The sequence below is a fragment of the Meleagris gallopavo genome, chromosome Z (genome assembly GCF_905368555.1).
Source record: "Meleagris gallopavo chromosome Z, MGAL_WU_HG_1.1, whole genome shotgun sequence".
NCBI lineage: Eukaryota > Metazoa > Chordata > Aves > Galliformes > Phasianidae > Meleagris > Meleagris gallopavo.
Window position 1 is genome coordinate 44545978 of NC_139435.1, and position 22638 is coordinate 44568615.

Consider the following 22638-nt stretch of genomic DNA (forward strand, 5'->3'; position numbering starts at 1 on the left):
GACTGCTGACACAAAGACCTGGGGAGCATGGAGCTGGGGACTGGTGAATGTTCTGTGACTGCGTCTTTTAGTCATGGCTGCTACTCCAATAGTTCTAAAAGAAGTTGTGCCTGAATGTTGTGTCAGAAATCCCCACAGAGAATAAGCTCAGGATTATGTATTTCTTAAACCTCTGTTTTCTCATAAACCTTCAGTATTTGTACTTTATATAATCTTTTTTAGTAACTTTTGACAATCAGTTTTGTTAGTATCCATAAGCGTGTGCTGTAAAGATGAGATCTGCAGTTTTTATATATATAAGCTATTTTAGCGTGAGCTGTTTTAGCATCTTCCTGAGTAGCAGGAAAACAAGGCAGACCTTCAGAGGTCCGGTTTCCAGACACCAGAACTAAAGAAATCTGAGTCCCTTTGGGTTACTTTCAGGTAAGGTAGGTAGCATCTTGATTATATGACAGGTAATTGCATGTTATGGGTATTTAGAAGTGAAAAAGATGTAGGATTAGGAAGCTTCTCAAAGTGATCAAGAACGCATAACATCTCATTTGGAGACTGAAAGTCTTCATTAAACAACTGGAACAAAGTTTTATGATGCAGACTGTGCATTGCAAATTGCTTTCTGGTGAGTTGCGAGGTATCTAAAATGAAACTTTTTTCTTTCTTAATGCTTTTTTGCAGGTCTCATAGAAGGTTAATGGGCTTTGTGTTCTGGGTAGGACGGAGATGAACTAAGTTACCATGCTACTTTTTTTTTTTTCTGGTCTTGAAGGAAAAATTAAGAGGAATTAAAGGCAAGTCATTGAGCATGAAGTACATAGAAGCTGATGGATTGCAGTCATCTGTATAACATTTTGTTTTATAGATAGAAAATTTTCATTAAAATACTTCCTGAAAGTTACTGTCTAATAATAGAAACACTTTGTGAGTAGCAAAATATGAGTGAATCATTGCATTTTTCTTTTCAGGTTTGAGAGGCCTAAAGCCAGACTAGAACTTAAATAGAATGGATACATATTTTAAAGCTGCAGTCTGTGACTTGGACAAACTACTGGATGAATTTGAACTGAATACAGGTTAGTAACTGTGCTGCTTTCTACTACATGTGGTAATATTGGTCAAGTGACTGTTACAGGGAATTTGAAAGTAATAAATGGTAAATTAAAGCTTATGGTAGTGAATAGATGAAATTTGGAGTACATACACTATAGAAACACTTAAGTCTTATAAACTTTGCTTTTGATCTTTTTTTTTTGCTTAAAATAGATGAATGCGACCTCTCCAGAGCTCCTCAAAATCCATATGATTCAAAACATTGTTCCCTTCCTCTGGATTTGGGTTTCTTGCAACGCGTATACCCAACACAAAAACTACAGGAGAATGCTAACAGCTGTACTGCGTCAGAAGAAATCTCTCAAGCCAGCCACACCAGACCAAATGAAGGGATCCCGAATTGTTCATCACAAAATGAGAGGAGTGTTTCTGGGCTTGATATTTTGACCATTGTGAACGATGCTTCCTCAGAAGGATGTCAGGGTTCAAACCTGGGAAGTAGTATACCTATGTGTGATCTTGTTAATGACATAAGTAACTTGATCCGTTCAGCAGGTACTAACGTAAATACTCAAAAATTGCAGCCAGGTGACTTATTGTAGTGAAGACTGTTTGAGTGGCTTTGGCAAATCTTGCATCCCTCTCCCTGATTGTGTATTTTCATTGGGTTGCAGAGGTGTTTCATGTACAGAGCAGAATGATGGGGACTCAATGCTACACCATTCAGGACCTCTTAAAACAGAAGAGAGTAATCAATTAGCTTTAAGATCAGATGTTTTTAGTAAAGCAGAGGTTTCAGATCTGTGTGATTATCACTTCACTTTAAAGATACAGTCGTGTATTGAAGTATTTGATCATCTTGAACAAACCGCTCATCCTAATACTGCGTGTCTCTGAAACATTACAGAATTCAAATGTGTACGATCCCAAAGATGAGACAGCATGTGAAAAATTGCCTTCTGAGCCACAAGATGGAAGCACGTGCTCTCCAGGGAGCGAAGAGATACATGGAGGAAATACTGCAGAATGTGTAACCTTGGAAGATCAGTGTAAAATGGAATCCATGCCTTCAGATCTGCCACATAAACATCAGTTGGACAAAAACCATGGAACATTACCTGAAAGTCATGCTTTACAAGGCTCCACATGTCAAACAGGGGCTGAAGTAGAACTAGAAGAGCAAATTACAGAAGAGAATGTAGGTAGAGAAAAAGTTGCTGGCAGTGAAGTACTAAACAGTGCTTTACCTTTATGTGAATCAATGGAGGATATCCAGACGTCACTGCCACATCTTCCATCACTTCCTGTATCTCCATGCGGTTCCTCAGTTGTAACAGAAGAAAAAGTTAATTCTCTACCTCAGAATGAAATAGCAGAGGTTATTAGTGACACTTTAACAAGTGATCTCTCTGATTGCGAGTCCTGCAAAGAGACTGACTTATATGAACAGGAAGGATATCTAACTAAAATCAACCAAATTATTGTAGAAAAAAGAGATGGAGAGACATGTAATACTGAGAATGTAATTGATGATAGTGATTCTGATCAAGTCAAAGCTATTGTTTCTAATTTTATGGAATATGAAGCTGAACCATATGGCATTGATCTAGACTGTTACTACGATGAAAGTGTTAGCCAAACTGTAGCTGACTTTACTGTTGAGGAGAATATTATTGAAAGTAATACCCTTGTAAGTGATGCAGAGCTTGATGAATTCTTGTATGGGCAAAGTCATCTGTCCAGTTCATTGAATTCTTTAAGCAATAGTAATAACTTAATGGCAGCTGACACAGAAGTGAATTTGAGAGATGAGAACCTGGATTTCACACAGGTTACTGAAGAACATGCTCCGACAAAACTGGAGGATATAACTAGCATTAGTAGTAATCTTGAAGTCTCTCTTGCCCATAAGTTGAAACCTCCCCCAGAGGAGAATGCATTTCATATTCAAAATGTGACTGAGCATGATAGTGAGGCGCAAGTTTCAAAGCTTCCTACTGAAGGTGCAAGACCAAAGCTGTTGTGTGACAGTACACAAGGAGATGTTGGTCAGAGCCAGTTGAATCAAACACATGTGGTTGAGAGAGCAGTTACTCCAGAAGCTCCTTTCTCAAGGAACAGCATTACTTCTGATGAAAATTCTGAACCTGCGGGGGAAAGTGGCACTGAAGCAGGAAAAAGTCAAACTTTTCAAAGTGTAGAATCACTAAAAACACCTGCAGCTCTTCTGCAGAAACAGCCGTTGTGGGTTCCTGATTCAGAGGCACCCAATTGCATGAACTGTCAAGTGAAGTTCACATTTACAAAAAGACGACACCACTGTCGTGCATGTGGAAAAGTAAGTTGTTGGTGAGGGGTTCTTTTGTTACTGTAAGCAAATTTACTCTGATTTAGGGATAAGCAGAATGCAAAGAGAAAGATGAATTATGTCAACATTCTAAGGTTTTCTGTTTTATTTTTTTTTCTAAATTTTACAGAGTTGGACTCCTAGAAAAGACTACAATAAGTAAAAAAAGACTTCCTTGAAAATAAGAACATTTTCCTTGCATACCTTTATCTTCCATAACTGGTTAGGCTACTGTTCTTTTCTTGTAACATGGAAGATATGGCACTAACAATAACTGCAGTGCATACTGAATCAGTTTATTACTTACTTTAGATTAAGCTTAAGTATTTAGGCATCAAAAATTTAGGCAGTGAGGGTAATTAGAATTCATAAAAGTGATTATGATAGGTGAAAAACAGTATCTATTACTCTAGAAGAATATATGTTCTTTCAAGAGCTGTCACAGAAGCAGCCATGCAAAGGACTTACAGTCTGTTGTGCACAGTTAAATGTCTGCACAGTTCCCCAAGGGAGTTGTCAGGGAGGGGAGAGGGAAGTATGCTGCTTCTGCTGAGTGAATGGTACCCGTTAATTGAGCAAGGAATCTGTAGGCTTATCTATTTTTCTAGCCTGTGGTTGTCTGCAGTGAGCAAATAATGCTGAAGTTTGTTTTTAATCAAAAATAAATTTCTTTGTGTGTTATTGCAGCTTATATACTGGTGCATAAATACAAATATAATACTGATGGAACTGACTTTTTTTTCAGTGTTCCTCTTCAGCTTTATGGATGAGGAGATAGTGCAAAGACTAGACTTATTAGCTTCTCATTTTAAAAGACATCTGGAGTGGCTTGTTGTGTTGTTTTTTTTTTTTCTGCAGAGTCCCTCTTCTAGTACTGTGTATTGAAAGCATAGTCCCCATTTTCTTCTGTCACAGCAGACCTATAGAAAGTGTAGATATGCAGTGGGGCCAAGAAAATGAAGCTCTTATTGTGACATGCTAGGTGTTATCGAACTTGGGCAGATATATATCCTACTAAAATTTTATAACAGTTTAAAATACGGTTCTTTAGAGTATGCTTTTGAACTTCTTGAAGTTCTTGTTTATATTTACTATGAAGCTTATTGCCTGTCTTCTGGAGGTGGGAATAGAATCACCCTCTAGTGCTCACTGCTGCTTATAGTTAACTGCTATTACTGTTAATCCAGTGTGTTAACAGCAAAGTGTCTTTGCATAAAAGCAAAGTAATTCAGGGTGCATCACAATGCTTGTGCATTCAGAAAATAAGTGAAGGCAGTACAGATGGTGTAACTGTTAGAGATAACGGAGTGCTAAGCAGCTGTAACTGTCATAGCTTTTCTGAATGTGTAATACTGTTTTGCTACTTGTTTTTAAAAACAAAGTCTACTTTTTTCGTGGACCCACATTTAGTTGCAGTGTTTGCTGCCAGCTTGAGGAGGAACAGGTAGAAATTCACAATTGTTCTCTGTGAAGTGTCCTAGAATTGTTTAATTTTTATGTAGTCCTATAGATTTATTGTTATCAGGGAAAGTGTCAGAACTTGGGAATTCTGGCTTCTGTGTTGGAGGAATCTGTAAGGTAGCAATAATACCTGCTTTCTCTCCCATCTGCAGCACACAGGGTCAAATTCTCATCTACATTTCTGTAATTGTTTCTTTTTGATGTGGTACATTTTCTCTTTGTAGTCCAACTAGATTTAATTTAAAAGTGAGTAGACTCGCTTTCATAGCCATTGCTCTGTTGCACTATCTGTCCCTTAGTTTGCTTCCACCTCTTGTTTCTTGTGCATTGAGATTGAGGTGATGCCTTTGTTGAAGTTCCTGGTAGCACCAAGTGTAAGAGAATGGCACTTGGCAAAGGATTGTTGTACTGCTCAGCATTTGAAGCCCTAAGGTTGATAGCAGCTGATTAGCAATTGATCCTTTCCAGTTACATGCTTAATAACTTTACTAAGCATGTGTGTTTTCGGGTAAGATAAATCAATTAATATACAAGCATTCATTGTTATGGATATGACATTAATATCGAAGCAACTGGAATGTTTATTTTATTGTCTTGCACTGATCAAATGTGACTCTTAGCATGGCTTTTCCTACTTAAAGGACTTCGCTTGTAATAGCTTTTATTTTTCTTCTGTTCTGTTTCTTCTTTAGTTGTTTTCCTCTTAATCCACTTTTTTTCCTGGAGATAATTAGGAGTAGCAGACTTAGCTTTGCTTCCACTTAACTGTGATAAGGAGTAGAGGGCTTCTGTCAAGGTTTTGAAAGTTGTTTTTTGTAAAGGCTGATGTTGCTTCTGGGATCTGAAAATGGTAGTGCTTGAAAACTTGCTAATTCATCTTGCAAGAAAAGCAAGGTTTTTTTTTTTTTTCTGGCACAGTTGAGATTACTCTAGCCAGTGTAATTCCTGTGACAGTGTTAGTAAATTGTTTGGGAAACATTGAGCCCTGGTTTGGATAGCTGTCCAAGAGTTAGCTTGGAATCTCAGAATAGAGTGCCTCAGTGCAGTGTGGATATTAACTGCTGCGAGACAAATGGGTCCAGAATGGCTCCTGCTGATATAAGAATAGATGGTTCCAGCCATGCCCTGAATCCTAATGAGAGATGGCAGTAGTTTTCTTCAAAGATGGCGTTAAGGCAATAGAACAGATGAGTCTCATCTCTGGGGTTCAGTACTTGTTTACATCATTCTGGTTTTTCCTGTAAAGCAGTTACAGGATTAAGAGGAGTCAATTTGAGAATGAACTGGTGCAACTTAGAGTTATTTTTATTATTCCAGATAAGCATTTTAATATCATTAGTAATCAGTTGTCTTCCTTGTTGCTGCTCTTCACTGTGTACATATTTCCTTCCTTATTTTTCCTGAAGGTTCTGAGATACCATCACAGACATCTTGCATGAAAGATGGATGATATAGGCTTGAATATTAAATTGCAGAGGGCCTAGAATTAAATATTTATGTATTTCTTGAAAGAGTCTGCTAATCATTGTGCTATTATGTACCAGCTGCTTCCATCTGTGATCTTAAAAACAAAAAACCTAGCTTATCTGTGGGCATACGTAACTAGATCTGCCCACAGCAGGAAGTTTTTATGGTCTATTTGTTCTCCTGCCTGTATCTCAGAGAGTACTGGGAGGAGGTGAATTCATAGCTGAATAACATGCGCATTTCTCACCATGTGCAAAAGGCTGGCTTTGTAGACCCCTAGGGGATGTTTTGGGCCAACAGAAATGCCTGACAAATTTTAGACTGTGCTGAGTAGTTGAGAGCAACAAGTTACGGATCACAGTTGTTTATTTTCTGTGTCTGAAACAATCTCTACTTCTATTCCATCTGTATCCCTGGGATAAACAACTAGTACAGTCTATTATTTTTTAACATTTCAAACTAAAATGTTCCTTCTTTGTAAGATAAACGTTCTCTAGACTATTGAGGATTTAATAAAATACTTTTGAAAACACAATACACTACCAGCTTTTAAGAAAAGATACTTGGACTTGTTAAATAAGACCAAGAATAACTTGGAATATTGTTTATCCAGGAAAAAAAAGAAAAGAAAAGAAAAGAAAAGAAAAGAAAAGAAAAGAAAAGAAAAGAAAAGAAAAGAAAAGAAAAGAAAAGAAAAGAAATAAAGTATTGCTACATTTTCAGCAACCTTCCTTGGAGGCAGTCTTGATGGAAATATGCAAAGTAGCATTTTTAGGTTTTGTGCAGATGCTGAACTTGAAATTCTTTAGTCATGAAGGTGAACTGTAAACTTCCTTATGCTTTAAAACTAACAAAAAAACTAAAAAAATGGGTTCAACTCTTTGGCGTTTAGTTTAGTTTAGTTCTTCAGAGATTTTCAGCTGATGCATTTCCTTAGGGTCACAAGTGTTAGCATGGCATGGTAGGCTTCCCTTTTAGGAAGTTCTGCAGATCGTAAGGATTCCCCAAATAAGTGACAAGTTTATGTTTGATTGAGAGTAGAATGATGATGACACGTAGTGCCCAGAGGGTTATCCTAGTTAATGCTACAGAGCTGTGCTACAACATACTGTTCCTGAGCGTTTCAGAAAAGTGATAGGATGTAGCCTTTTTCAAAAATCTGCAGCATGGATAGATTGTGTACTGTTCTGGGAAACAGGGTAAGAATTCAAAAAGTAGACTTCAAACCAAACCGTAGAGCTTTTGACCTTGATAAAACCTTTTTAGTTCTGGTAATTTCCCTTCTCACAACACAGAAATGTACTGTAAGATAAATGTGCTAAAGCTTCTCTTCTTCTTCCATATTGCTAAGAATATTTTATGTATGCTTTATCATTTTAATTAGATGAAATAATATAATAGAAACCTAACTCAAGAAATATTGGGACTTTGCTTATAATATTTATTTCAATCTTTTTCTTGTTCAGGTTTTCTGTGGTGGCTGTTGCAAACGAAAGTGCAAACTACAGTACATGGAGAAGGAAGCAAGAGTTTGTACTCGCTGCTATGATGATATTAATAAAGGTAAAAAAGGTTTGGATCTTTTTGAATAACTGTAGCAATCATTAAAAAAATATGTACAGCTAGTATCTTTAATTTTCATGCCTTTTGGGAAGCTTCCATGCTTCAATTGGGTCATTTGTGGCAGGATTCCAAGAGAACAGTTTTTTGCCCCATCTTCCACTCTGACACAGTAGCCTTCTACATGTTGAAGGGCAGGTTGAAAATCAATAAAATTAGATTTTTCTTCTGTGCAATAGCTTGAGCATTCAATTTACACAACTAGCTCACTAAATCAACTAAATTTGTTGCAAAAAAAAAAACAACCAGAAAACAAAAAACCCTCAGTATTGCACTGCATGCTAAAAATATTGCTTTTTTTTTTCGTTTATTTAAACATTTAAAGCAAACAATTTTTTATTTTTTAATTTAGCACAGGCATTTGAAAGGATGATGAGTCCAACAGGTCCTGTCCCTAATTCCAGTGTCTCCTCTGAGAATTCTTCTGCTCCACCTTTGCAGGAAGCCTGTATAACTGGTAGTGCCAGCTGTCCCTTATTTTCTTCACCATCACCCATTTCAGCACTTAAACAATCTGATAATGAAGGTATGTTTAACACAGTATAATTTAACTAACATTTTTTCAAGATCTGCTTGGGAAGAGTTGTTTATTATACTTTCGATATGTACTACATGGATATAGTACATAGATATGTACTATGTGGTTATAGTATTGAACAGAAATTCTGTGAAGTGGAACTCAAGAAACTTACTCTTAGTTCTGAGTTCAGACTCCATGAGCTTGACAACATTTGTCTTGCATCCACATTTCATAAATGGAGGTTGTCCTTTTTCTATGTCTATACTGTAATTTCTTTGTTCAGTTCAGATATTACTTTCATAATTTTTTTATATTGCTCAGGAGATCTCTGCAATGCATTTTTACGGTAAACAAAAGTACTTTTCTATGGAAAAAGTAAGAAGCACTAGGAGTTCATTCTCAGTAAACATAAATGTTTAGCCACTGAGCAGTCTTTGTTCCACTATTACTAAATACCTGACTTTCATCAATGAAAATAATTTTTCAAACATTGATTAGCTTTTTTTTTTTTTTTAGTGTTTCATCTTCTAGTTGTGGTAAGCATTTTATTCATGTCTTATGACAAGGGGATGATTGATGAAGAAGTTTTGATATGTGGCGTGATAGGATATAGCATGACAGCTTCCTCTGCTATGATGAACTGTTTTTTCCATGTATTTACCTGATAGGATTGTGGCTGGAGTCAAGCTGTCTACCTGTGTTTGGTTTCAGTTAACAAATTCTGTGTCACCAGTGGGAGAAAGGCCTCTGAATATGTATCTCTTTTAGTTATTAGGACAGTAAAGTAATACAAAGTCAATGTTTTTTCTCAACCTATCCTAGAGTTGTGCCCCAAAGAACAGAAGAGAGTTTGGTTTGCAGATGGTATTTTGCCAACTGGTGAAGTGGCATATACAACAAAGCTTTCATCTGGAGCAAATAGGTCATCCCAGGACACAGTATGCCCTGATGTGCCAGAGCTGCACATGGTATGATTAAGAACTGTATGTAAATGCATTAATTCTGTGAAATAATTTTGTTCCCTATTATTAGGACATACATGAACTTCAAAAATTGTGTAGTAGAAAATATTAAAAATCAAGATTATTCTGTAAAGTATTTGAATAACTACTGTTACGAAGGTGTCTTCAGCCATTTGTCATTGCTATGCTTGTTTTTCTTTGAGTGGTTTGATACAATTTTGTGTGTTTCCTAAGTTGGTCCTACAAGAAATTGCTTCATGTAATATAATACTGTTTTATAGGTGCCGCAAAATTAGTTTACCATTTCTAATGAGAACAGGTACTGAACTAATATGGGAGTAGACTTTTGAAAAAATATCATATTCATAGTGTTAAACTATGACGAGGAGTCTAAAGGAGTAATGTAAGTTTGCTGTGCAGAAATTTGGAGATATTTTAAAAAAGCTCCAGATAAAGAATAAGATACAGTTCTGAAACACTGTCTCAAGTCATGACAGTGTTCAAGAGTTTTAAAAACAATTTGTAAGGCTAGTAATCAGACCAGATCCATGTTACAAGTATATGGAGTTTCTCAACAGTTGTGTGTTGCATTATCATGTAAACCAGCCTTCGTTCATGAGTAATTGTCAATGATTTATGGGCTAATTTGGCCCAGTTCAGTGACTGGTGGAGTAGAGGGACCCTTGGGTCCACATCTCTAGGAAGGGAAAAGAGATGGGCCCCAAAAATTACGCCAGCAACAATCTGAGGAGAAACAAACTAATTTACTAAATAAGTTACTGGAATGCAAGATAACACACTATAATAGAATATAATACAGCATAATTAGAATAGCAGCTAATAAATCAGATACAATGAGAGAAAGAGTGTCTGAAAGCTGAAGGCTTTACACTAGTGCAGTGGTGATGCGTGTGGTCAGGACAAGCAGCACGGAGAAGAGCCTGGTCCTGTGACCTTGCCAGGGGCTTTATCTCCTCTCTGAATACAAAGTCCTCTGTGGTATGCAGTTCTTCTTCTCTTCTGGGACAGTTAACCAGAACTGGAGCATTAACTCTTAAATTCCCAGTGCACTACATGATGTTATGATGTGGAATACCAATAACCAAAAGTCATAAAACAATAACTATAATAGACAACAGCAAGTATGGTTTCATTTGGAAAAGGATCCCAATAAGTTGTGGGTCAAATCTGTTTTTTGTAGAGATTGTGGTCCTCAGGAGTTATTTAGAGTGACAGTAACAAAGTGCTAGCATTTTTTACGGGGGTAGTTGTGCCTTGCACTTCTGTTTGTTTGTAAAGTCTGCAATGGTGGAAGTACTGCTGATAGTGCTGATGAAAGCTTGTCACAGTTTGAAAAGTTAATCATGCAACACTCCTCCCTTCCCATGGGAGAAGTGGGGGGAGGAAGAAGAAGAGCTGGAACTCATGTGAGAATAGCTGACTCTGCTAGAAGCACAGAACCCAGGAAGTGCACCTGGCACCTGCACTGTGCTTTAAGCATCAAACAACCTGCTGCATGTTGCTGTAGTGTGGGATACTTAAAACCAGGTCAAAATATTGCCAGAAAAGCTCATCAAGAGGTCATGAAAAGCAGTTAGGCATCAGTAAGAAATTAAAAAAAAAAAATCCCTTTCCATATGATAAATATAAGTCAAATAGCTAACTTAAATGACAGAGAGGTGAAGAACTGAATACAGAAGTTGCCTATCCTGGACTGTGCTATTTATCATAGTCACAGATAATAAAAAGGGTAACATTTTTCAGACAGTGAAGGCAGATAGATTCTGAATTTTCATGAACTGAATGTTAAAATGACAGGTATCATTTGCCACGAATTGCAGAAAATTAGGAGTGTATGAGTGGCTGATCTTATTAATGTTACTTTTATTGCTATCTCACTTATTGGAAAAGGAAGACTTAAGGTCAGTGATCAGTCTGAAGAAAGTACTTAAATAGTTGCTTAAAAAAGGAAGTAAATTGGAGGGAACAGAAACACAAGTGGAAAATTCTTATGACAATAAATGAATCCCTGTTGTTTCCAGAACCTAGCAGTTCTTGCTCTACCCATCGTAGTAACCAAAAGATACAACCTGTCTTCTGTTTTGAGGAAAGAGTAGGTTATTTCCACTTACAGAAGATAAACACTGTCTAAAATTAAAAGCATCAAGAACAAAGAAACAGTGAGTTGATGGTTCTCACTAGGAGCTCAGACAAAACCACTATGTTGCAGCTCGTAAGCTGTGAATGTCCTTTACTAGGTAGCATGTAATCCTGAGCATGCTGCCTCAAACTGCTGTGAAGGCCGAAGGTGTGAAGTAATCTGCAAAGCCAGCAAGTGAATTTGTGGGAAAGGAGTTTATTAGAAGCTGTTTTAGTAACACTTCTTTCTCCCTCATCTTTTGGCACGTGTTCTCTAAGCAGGAGATCTGATGGAAGCTGAGGGCATGCCAGGAGAATTAATACAGGACAACTGTAGAGTTTTTATCTTGTTAATTCAGTCTTTCCTGCTGAAATAGAGTGCAAATCTATAGGGATTTATAGTGTGATGACTCAGTATATTTAATAGAGCACATCCACCTTTGTTTTGATGACAGATCATTTCATAATATGACTGCACTCTTGGTTTATCATATGCATTTCACTGAGGGAGCAGCGTAGATTTGACATCAAACCAAAAATGAGTTAAAACGTACAATATGAGGCTTGGCTGTTGTTTCCAAGAAACAGTAATACTAATTGGGTTGCTCAAGGGATGCCTACTTTATTATTGATTTTGTTAAATCTGGCTATATGCTAAAATGATTGATCTATAGCACTCTGAGAATTTTGTATTACCAAACAAATAAAACAGTGATTCATCTTCACCTTAAATGGGGACAAATATGACCTTTAAGAGCAGGGGGAAATGCAAGATCCACAGTAGATTTGGTGAGTTACTTCTTGAATAAATAGTTCAATTTGATAGATTTCGTAGTCCTTTTTCTTTCTTCTAGAATGCTATCACAGAAGTTATAGAAGTTATAGTTTGTTGTGAAACTAGAGTATAGATCTTCTTTATTCTCATAGGATGCAAATGCAGAGGAAGATGACATACCAACTGATGTAAATTCAAAACCAAAAGAAGAAATGGATGTTATTACAAGAACAGAGGGATTATGTCCTGTTCCTTCAGAGGATGCACAACAGACCATTTCCAGCCAAAGTGAGATGATTGATAGAGATAAGTCTCTGACTCCAGACACTAAAGAGTGTTCTTCTGCCATGGAATCTGAGAAGACTAGAACTAATATAGCAGATTGGGCTAAAAGTGATATGCCTGTTAGTCCTACAAGTTACAGAGCACTCTGTGGTGTTGAAAACTGTGTTCGGAAAGACGTCAGTCTTCTTCCAGACGATGATAAACTGCCACCATTTCTGCTTGCCATGGGTGAAAAAGGGAAAGGTAAACAATTCTCAGTATTGCATCACCAGATGCAGGATTTCTAAATATGAATTTTAATACAGTAATGCAATTTTAACCTGTCACCTGTGCTGCACGTTGGATTGTTCGTTAATTAAATGTGAGTTATTAAAATGTGATTTTATTTTGAAAATAACATAAACCCATTATTATAGCAGTGATTGTTTTCATTGTAACTAACAACAATATGTGAATTGAAGAAACAACACAGACAATATGAGTAACTACCAAATAAATAGTAGCCCCAGATCATGCCTTTGTAATAAATTACTGCTTTATTTTTGTATGGCCTTTGAGTCTTCTGGTAAGCTACTGAATAGAATACTTGGTTCATCCACAACTTGTTCTTGAACTTGTTCTAAGTTTGAGAATAATTAACAGCCTATTAAGTAGTAAGTAGTAAGAAAGTAAGGACAGTCTTTCATACACTATCATCTGATTATTTTTTTTTAATTATTTTATGTAGTTGGCTGGCATGTTGAACTAAATCAGATATTAATTTCTTTAGATCCCCTAGTGGAAGAACATCTGTCACACCAACAGGTCGCCTTGCTTTTTGAGAAAGGAGGTGCCAATCCGTTAACTTTTATCCTAAATGCAAACTTGCTTGTGAATGTCAAGTTAATATCTTGTAAGTAGCATGTGTTTTCTTTTTCCATTAAATCTATTTTTCTGATTGTAAAGATCAGCATTACTGTGGTCTCTGTCTTTTTAATTGAAGATTCTTCAGAAAAATGCTGGTACTTCTCAACAAACGGGCTACACGGTTTGGGGCAGTCAGAAATTGTAGTTCTGTTGCAGTGTTTGCCAGATGAGAAGACTTTTCCTAATGAAATATTCAAATTATTTATTGACATCTATAAGAATGCAGTAAAAGGTATGTAATCATGTCTGACATTATGCTATGGGTTTTTTTTGCTTGTCTTCAATGTTGGAAGTTTATGCAATTTTTATGCGTTTATAGGTATCTGATCTGGTTGAAAAACTTTTCAGTGTTTAGCCTTTGTTTCTAAATAAACAACAGAAAGAAAACCTACATTTCTCTGGCTTAAATACACCTGTAATTTAAAAAAACTCCTGTAAAATACCTAGTTTGCATTTTCTGTAACTGTTCTTAATACATATAGTCTTGGAGATTCTGTGCATAAGTCCCTGTGTCGATGGCTTAGAATATCTGGGACTTCATTATATATGCGGTATATGTAATTGCTGTACATATAAATATGTAAATGTGAGGTCTGTTAATTGAAGTTCATCAACTGAGGTGTGCCAGAACATTGTATACTTTAGGGTTTTTGATATTTTGGGGGAAAAAAAAGTCTACTTTCATTTTCAAGTCCATCTAGGTAATAAATATGTAGAATACTTCTGGGGGGTTAGATGTCTCTCAGATTTCCAGGAAGATATGAGATGTATGTTATGATTTGCAAGTCTGTAATGAAGGCATGATGGTAGTAGTTTTCTTCACAATAGCATGTTATTTTTTAAGATGCACCAACACTCTTTCTCACCCTCTTTCAACAGGAAAGTTAATAAGAAACATGGAAAATGTTACTTTTAGTGAAAATTTTCTCAGTAATGAAGACCATGGAGGATTCCTGTTTGTTTCACCTACTTACCAGAAACTTGATGATTTAATGCTACCAGATAACCCTTTTCTCTGTGGCATTCTAATCCATAAGCTGGAAATACCCTGGGCAAAAGTTTTTCCAATCCGCTTAATGTTGAGATTGGGAGCAGAATATGGGGGTAAGTTTTAGTACTTTAAATAGTTGTATAAATATAAAACTTCCTTTGAAAAACATAACTTTAGTAGTCAAAGAAAATATTCAAAACCACGTTTGCGGTATTTTATATTACTCTTGCATAAGGCTGAAGTTTTGTACGTGAGAACTGTTGGTCCTGTTGAGACACCTGGAAATTTACAATATTCTGCTATACTCACTTGGTTCTTTCTTGTGTTAGCTAAAGGTGGTTAGACTTAAAAACCAAGTCTGACACTTAAAAAAAATTAAAAGTTTGATTTCTGTTGTCACTGGAGAAACTTCTGACGGAAAGTTCACCAGCCTAATTGTCAATTTTGAAGAAAAAAAAACCACAAACAAATGGAATACATGGACAAAATATTAGTGCTTCATTAAATGGATAGATGTCTTAGTTACTTAAAAGGATAACATACTAGTTAGCACACTTGAAATCTCAGTATTGAAAAATGTGGAAGTCATTCTCTCAAAGTGAGGTGTAGGGAAAAGTACATAGTGTATATACACTGGTTGTGCAGTGAGAAGGCGTCACGTTCAACAGTCTCTTTGCTGCTTTACGTGACCACTTTCTGCTCCCCCAATTAGATCTTCACTCACTCTGCTCCAGGCTCACTGGAGGAAAGTATTTTTACATATTACTGTTGCCTTCAAAAGCAGATAAAACTCACACAAGACCTGAAAGTAGAAGGTATCCTAAATACCTTCTAAAGTTGCTTGTGTGCCTTTTTTGAATAACACTAATTTAGAGGTATAGAGGTGTATGTTTTGTTTCCTGTTGTGTTGCCCCTTATTATTTGGAGACCAGGAGTTTTGAAAGGATGCGGCATTCAGATGTTACTTAAGTGGGATGAATTTCAAAAATATCATACTCAACTTTCTGACATTGAATGGGCTTTTGGTAAATCACGAGTACCATTCTAGAAGCATCAGGTCTATAAAAATGCATCATTCAGTTGTTTGTGACACTATTCACTATTTGAGTGAATAGTGGAGTTCTGCTGTCCAGGCTTCTGCCTGGGAGTTGACAAGGCCGGTAGCTTCTTTGTCACACTTTCCTCTTATCAATTTTATTGTCATTTTTGTATTAGCCATGCACTTTCTTGGACTGATCTCATTATCTTGATTTTGCTGCACTGTTTGTTTTACTTTCAAATGACTTAATGTGATGATGTGTTGGTCTCCTGATCTTTCCTTTCCCTGATTTCCATCTGCATGTTTTCTACTACAGCCAAAGCAATTAGAAGCTTATCACTTTATATGAACAACTTCATTCACTTCATTCTTGTTTATTAACGCTAAGTGGTACTTCAGTTCATTCTACAACATTAATATAAAATTGGATGTTATTTGTATAGTACTTGTGTTTAAGAAAGTATTGAACCTTGCAGCCCCTCTCACAACTAGTGACACAAAGACTGAACCAAGGATGTTCCCTTTCAGCTCACCCTTTGGCAGAAACATAGCTGGTAAATCACAGAGAGAAAGGAACAAGTCTCTGCCACAAGATTTCTGCTGCATGGGGAGTGACTCTAGAGTAGTAGAGATTTGCAGTAAGATTTGACTGTGGGTGAGGAAACCATGCAGTGGACTAAGGGGTTGTCAGCAAGTAAGAATCACAGTGGCTGTAGTTCCCTTGAATGTTCAGATATTGAAATTAAGAAACTTGGTCTATAACTGAAAATAAATACAACTATAAAACTTACAAGTGTGACTTTATTTCTTCTGTTCCAGTATATCCAACTCCTCTAGTAAGTTTCAGACATCGAAAGCCACTCTTCGGAGAAATAGGACACACAATTATGAATTTACTTGTTGTGAGTAATTATTTTATTCTTTTCACTTCTTGTTATAATCCAGATTGTGTAAAATATCCTGATTCTTTAAAGCTGAATTGCTTTTGGCAAAGTTAAAGAACTAACTTTTTCTTCAGAGCTGACTTGGAAATTCCTTACTTTAGTACCCCACAGCTACTCTTTCTCCACAAAAAAGGAGAAAATACAATGAAAGAGGGATCAAGTGTTGAGATAAGAACAGGGAAATCACTCACTAGTTATTGTCAAATCAAATTCAGCATAATAAATTATGTTAATGTCCCTATTACTAGCAAAATTTATTGACTATCACTAACAGGGTGATTTCTTACTAAGGGCAACTTTCTTACTAAGAGCAAACCTCCCCATCTACCCTATTTTGCCTCCTTCTCCCAAGACGTGCAGGTAAACAAGGAATGTGGGCTTCAGTCAGTCCGTAGTGCTTCATCTCTGACGCCCTTTCATGGTTACTCTCTACCCCTGCTCTATGTATGTCCCTCCCACAGGATGCTGTCCTTCTCAAACTGCGTGGGCTACCTACAGGCTGCAGCTCCCCGAAGCACTTTTCTAATACAGCTCCCTGCTATGGGGCTCATACTTCAGGGAGCTGCTCCAGCACAGTCCCCACAGGCAGCAGCTTCGCTAGCCCTCCTGCACTATGGGATGCTCTCCTTGAGCTGCAGCTGTGGACCAGGCCCTGTTCCTGCGGGGGCTCTTCATGACTTTCTCCAGGCCATGTACATCTGTTCCGTCATGGGCTCCACCATGGGCTGCATTTCTGGTCATTTCTTAACCATGCTCCTCCATTGGCTTTTTCCAGCATTGCGTAGGGCTCAGGTCTGGCCTGCAGTGGGTCCCTTTGGGAGCTGATTGGAGCTGGATCTGATCAGACATGGTGCAGCTGCTGGGCTGTGCTCTCTTAGCAACTCCCCTGCTGCCAAAGCCTTGTCTTGTAAACCTAGAGCAGTCTTACGCATCGTACTGGTTATAGCACAGTTTCTGGTTGTAAGAAATACTTTTAAATAATGAGAAGAACTTTAGAACTTACACTGAAGCTGGTAGCAGCTGCCATTCAGTTGCAGTTTTCTCTTTCAAATATTGCTTTGGTGCAAGAATTCTAGTCTTAAAAATGGTATTTCATTAAATTTGAAAACCAAACTTGACAGGCAGATACATTTTCTAATTGTAATGTTAATTTGAACTTACCATTGATGTGATTAACCAATCTGTGTTATACAAAGACTTGATTTCAGGGCAAGAACTTTTTCCTTTGTTTCTCAGATGATTTTATGTGAACTTCTAGTAAACTTCTATTCCTGTCCAGTAACTTTTCTCTTCAAATACTTGCATAGAATTTATCTTTAATGCTGTAAGCAAAAGTGTTGGAAATGTTGTGGAGAAAATTGCACATACTTACATGATCACTAAATCCTCTCAAATCTGGAAAACCATTACAGCTTAGAGGAAACAGCAAACTTTGGCACTCTTCTGTTTTTCCTATTGTTGATATCTATGTCACTGCATAGAAAATCAACGTGAATTGGAGCTGCTAGGAAAGCTAGCAATTAACCAGCTTTTTTTTTTCTTGATGGAGGAATCTTAAATCTCAATTCTGTGAGCCTGCTCCCTGCCTCGCTAGTGTTGGGACAGTACCAATATGAGGTCAGAGGAAGGACTTGAGGGTGGAAGGGACCACAACATGAGGGAGACTTCCTTAATCAGTTTAAGCCTTTGTATTATTCAGGAAGTGCCTAAGCTACAAATAAATAAGATCTAGAAGAACAGTCTGGAAAAGACAGACAGGCACCCATGAGGGATAGTGTAAATGCATCAGTGTGCACTTCTTGCTGCTGCAAAGAATGTGTAGAGTTGGATTTGGCCTTAGTCTCTGATTTGTTATATCCATTCCTTTTTTAGCCTGAGTTCCACCTTCAGGCCTAAAACAGGCAGTGGGAATATATGCTCCTTGGCAAGATTACCTCTTCTGATGTAGCAAGAGTTTCTTGTCATTGTGGAAAGGCTGCAAAAAGTTCTCATTATGTAGCTTAACAAGTGGTTAAGAATTTGTTAAACTACATATGGTGCAAACTCAGTTAAAGATGATAAAATCTAACACCACAGAAATGACTGAGGTGGTGGTAAATGGTGAATGCAAGCACATCTGTGATGATATCCTTTATACCATCAAATAATGCCATTTGAACTGAAACTTCCAGTGCAGTGAGACCTGTTCATAAATAGCTCTTGCTACAGCTGAGCTGACTAGGGAAGATACTGATTTCCTGGTTCAATTGCTGATACAAAACTTCCCAGCCTTTCCTAGGAAAGGCAAATGAGACCATTTTACATCTATCATCATTCTTCCAGAATAGAACAGAATGTGGAAATTCGCGGAAATGGCTGATGGATGATAATCTCTGTCAGAAGGATGTATAATGAATAGTACTCAAGCAGTACTTCAAGTACTCAAGAGATTGAGAATCATAGAATAGAATATCCTGAGCTGGAAGAGACTGATAAGCATTGACAAGTCCTAACTCGTGGCTCCACATGAAGCTAAGAATTAAACCATATATTTGACAGCGTTTGTTCACATGATTCTTGAACAACAGCAGTCTTGGGGCTGTAACCACTGCCTTGAAAAACCCATCCCAGAGCCTAGCCACCCTGTCAGTGAGTAACTTTCCTAATATCCATTCTGAACTTGCCACTGATCACCAAAGAAGAAATCAGCACCTCGCTCTCCACTCTCCTCCATTGAGTGATAGACAGCAATGAAGTCTCCCCTCCATCTCCTATTCTCTAAGCTGAACAAACCAAATGAGCTTGTCCACTCCTTCTGTTGAAGTATTTCACATTATCTAAAACATTACAAAATCCCAATGTGCATAAAGTAGCCATAGTTGAAGTAAGCCACTCTTAAATAGTACAGCCACTTCATGAATGCTACAGATTTGTTAATATATCCATTAAGGTACTTTTCCAGTGAATCACAGCAGAGGAGGGAAATGAAAATTTTTTAGCTACTTCTAATGACTTATAAGAAGCCTGGAGATGAATGTAAAGTACTTAGTCTTTAAGATTTATTCTAAAATGTATGGAAATAAACTGGTCATATCTTTGTCTTAGCATGTTATCTGTGTTTATTGCAGGACCTTAGAAACTATCAATATACTTTGCATACAATAGACAACCTATTTGTTCATGTGGAAATGGGTAGGAGCTGTATTAAAATACCCCTAAGGAAATATAATCAAGTAAGTTAAACTATTCCAAACTGCTTTTATCTTTTTTTCATATAATATCTGTCACATCTTTAACATGACTTCCTTTATTAATGGCGAGGGGGAAAGCAGAGGAGAAGGAATAGTTTCTAGAGCCAGTAGAGCTTTATTCTCTGATCAGTGTCCATGCAGTTCTGCAAGTGATTTCTTCACTTGATTGAGCTCTCCAGTGTGCTCTTTGCTGTGAGGTAGACTCTTTGAAGAGTGTGATATCTGGGGAGAGAGTGTGAAATTCAGTGTGCACATACTCTTCTTCCTGGATATGTTAGAGTGGATGATGTGTGGAAATAAGTCATTTTTAGGATAACTGTTGACTGTGGAAGATGGACAATTTCAGTGAAGTGTTCTAGCTTGCATTTCCAAGGAGTATCTCCTATGTATTTCCTATGGATGATGTTTTACTTAAAACATTATTTTTTAAAAAAGCCAGCATAGTTTTTATTGCAATCTGTTTAATAGAGTTTTAACAAAAAAAACTGAGTAATATAAGGTTAGTAATATAATTATATACTAAGCTCATGACCAATAAAATCCCTGCAGCTCTGATATTCTGTGTTGACCAGCAGTTTCTAGACTTCTCCCTCTTAAAGTAGTATTTTCAATCGTGCTTAATTTGACTCCAGCTAGTCAGCTTGAAACTTCTTGTAATTAAGTGAATAATTCTGCTAGATTTTTCTAATGTCTTATTTAAAATGAGCACTACAGAATGAGATCTGTCCATTTAATAAAAAATCTTACATTGGCAGGTGATGAAGGTGATAAATTCCTCTAATGACCATGTAATTAGCATTGGAGCCAGTTTTAATACTGAAGCAGATTCTCACTTTGTGTGTGTGCAGAATAAACAAGGTCTCTATCATACGCAAGCAAACAGCACTAATGAACATCCTAGAAAAGGTAAGCTGTCTGGTTTGCTTATGGGGAACAATTATATTTCTAGAGCAAAAGTCATAGGAGTGTGGAATGGTTTGGGATGGAAGGGATCTTTAAAGAGCTTCTAGTTCCGACCTCCTTGCCATGGGCACGAGTGCCTCCCCCTATTTAAGGTTGCTTAAAGTTCCATACGACCTTTCTGTTTAGTTCAGTTTAGTTTCACTACTAACACTGTAAGCTTCAGGAATATATTTTGTAAGTAAATGTAATTTAAAGTTGTGAGTTTATGTTATAAACATAAATTGACATAACATTATATTTTATGTTTTAAAAAAATTGAAACACCACAGCACTGTTCTCTTAACTGTCTCCTTTTTGCATATTGGGCTTTTTCAGTGTGCCTGTTGCTTATCTCTTAGTATCTAACAGAAGCACTGTATGCACTCATAAAATGAGAAAGGTGGTCTTTTTCTTTTTTTTCTTATAGTCTAGTTTTTTTTGTATCAACTTGTGACTAAGTTATTTGTATTATCACTTTAAGCATAGTAATGCCTCTTCTGCCTGTTTTTTTTTTTTTTTAATTAAAACATTAAAATATATTTTTAATTTTAAAAAGGTAATGTAAGTCATTTGACTTGATGGTAATGTCAAACTTGAGTAATATATAGTGTCACTCTTTCTTCCTACTTTTTCTAGTTACAGGTGCAAGTTTTGTGGTATTCAATGGAGCCTTAAAGACATCTTCAGGATTTCTAGCTAAATCCAGCATAGTTGAAGGTAAGAATTGCACTGAGTATTTGTTCTGCAGAGGGTTTTAAAAATAAAAATTAGCTTTGTGCGGGATCTTTGTTCCACTCTAAGCAAAACTCTTCCAGGACTTTTTAACTTGTAGAAAACCTATAACAAACAAATTGTGCTTTATAAAAGTGCATGCTAGTTTATCTGTTGCTTTTATTACGTTATAAGTTTTAACTCTTCACGTTAGTCAGTGGAAACATTTCCTTTATAGCTGCCAGTATCTAGAAGTATGTTCATTCCTGTATTGATGAAATACATATATTGACACGTATATGCCAGAAACTTAACATTTGTCTAAGATTGCTCTATTAGTCTTAGCTCTATTGACTAGAAAGGCTTTCACTATTCCTGACTCTTGTCATGGAACATTAAATGCTGTAGTTTACTATGGAGTCCAAGTTAGGACTTGCTGCAGGAGGGGGTAGATGCCACTAATATTTAAGCCAGGACTACTATAAAACGTTGCTGCTCTTCCTGTAGAAAAGTGAGGATTTTAACTGATTTTCTTGTAGATGGATTAATGGTCCAAATAACACCAGAGACAATGGAAAGCCTACGTCAAGCATTAAGAGACAAGAAAGACTTCAAAATAACCTGTGGCAAAGTGGATGGAGAAGGTCTAAAAGAATATGTAGATATTTGCTGGGTGGAAGATAAAGAAAAAACAAATAAAGGGTAAATATATTAGCAAAGCATATAACTCTCATGTTCCTAACTTTCAAATATCTGCTTTTTATTTCAAGAAAGTAATCTAAGACACCTTTATTCAGGTAATTTGCTGCTAAGACCTGTAAGGCCAGTAAGCTGCCTGCTCTCCTCTAGATGTCACTAGCAGAACAGTTTTGTTTGTAGTATTTGCAAAATACAGGACATGACAGGAATGACAGGAAGAGCTTGTGAAAACCTGATGTTTCTTTTGAAAGTCTCTACCAGTCAAATCACTAACCATTTTAAGGATGCAGTTAATCCCTTTAAGTTTCTGGGGTTGAGGGCTTGGAAGTGCACTGTACTGTTCTTTGCCACTCACTGCTTGCAATGGCAGCATTTAATTAAAAAATAAAAATAAAATAATATCCTTATTCCCTGTGATTTGAACAGTTATATGAATAACTTCAAACTTTAATTACACATCATTAGCTCAAAACTTGCCTCATGTTAACCCATTTCTTTCTCATGTGGCGGGGTTATCTTGGCATGTGTTTGGGTTTTTTTGTGGCTTTTTTGA

At 36.8% G+C, this 22638-nt stretch overlaps 1 protein-coding gene across 1 annotated transcript in view; it reads left to right on the forward strand.

The window, feature by feature from the left end:
- The window catches only part of ZFYVE16 (zinc finger FYVE-type containing 16), a 34283-nt gene that overhangs the window by 6756 nt on the left and 4889 nt on the right, over nt 1–22638 (forward strand). The window contains 16 exon segments of the mRNA XM_085214225.1: nt 961–1070; nt 1261–1640; nt 1642–1940; nt 1942–3385; nt 7789–7885; nt 8295–8468; nt 9285–9430; nt 12491–12866; nt 13393–13515; nt 13606–13761; nt 14409–14633; nt 16379–16461; nt 19611–19715; nt 20489–20639; nt 21312–21392; nt 21926–22088. Of these exon segments, the coding sequence (XP_085070351.1) occupies nt 1001–1070; nt 1261–1640; nt 1642–1940; nt 1942–3385; nt 7789–7885; nt 8295–8468; nt 9285–9430; nt 12491–12866; nt 13393–13515; nt 13606–13761; nt 14409–14633; nt 16379–16461; nt 19611–19715; nt 20489–20639; nt 21312–21392; nt 21926–22088 (4073 nt within the window). The 5' untranslated portion in view covers nt 961–1000.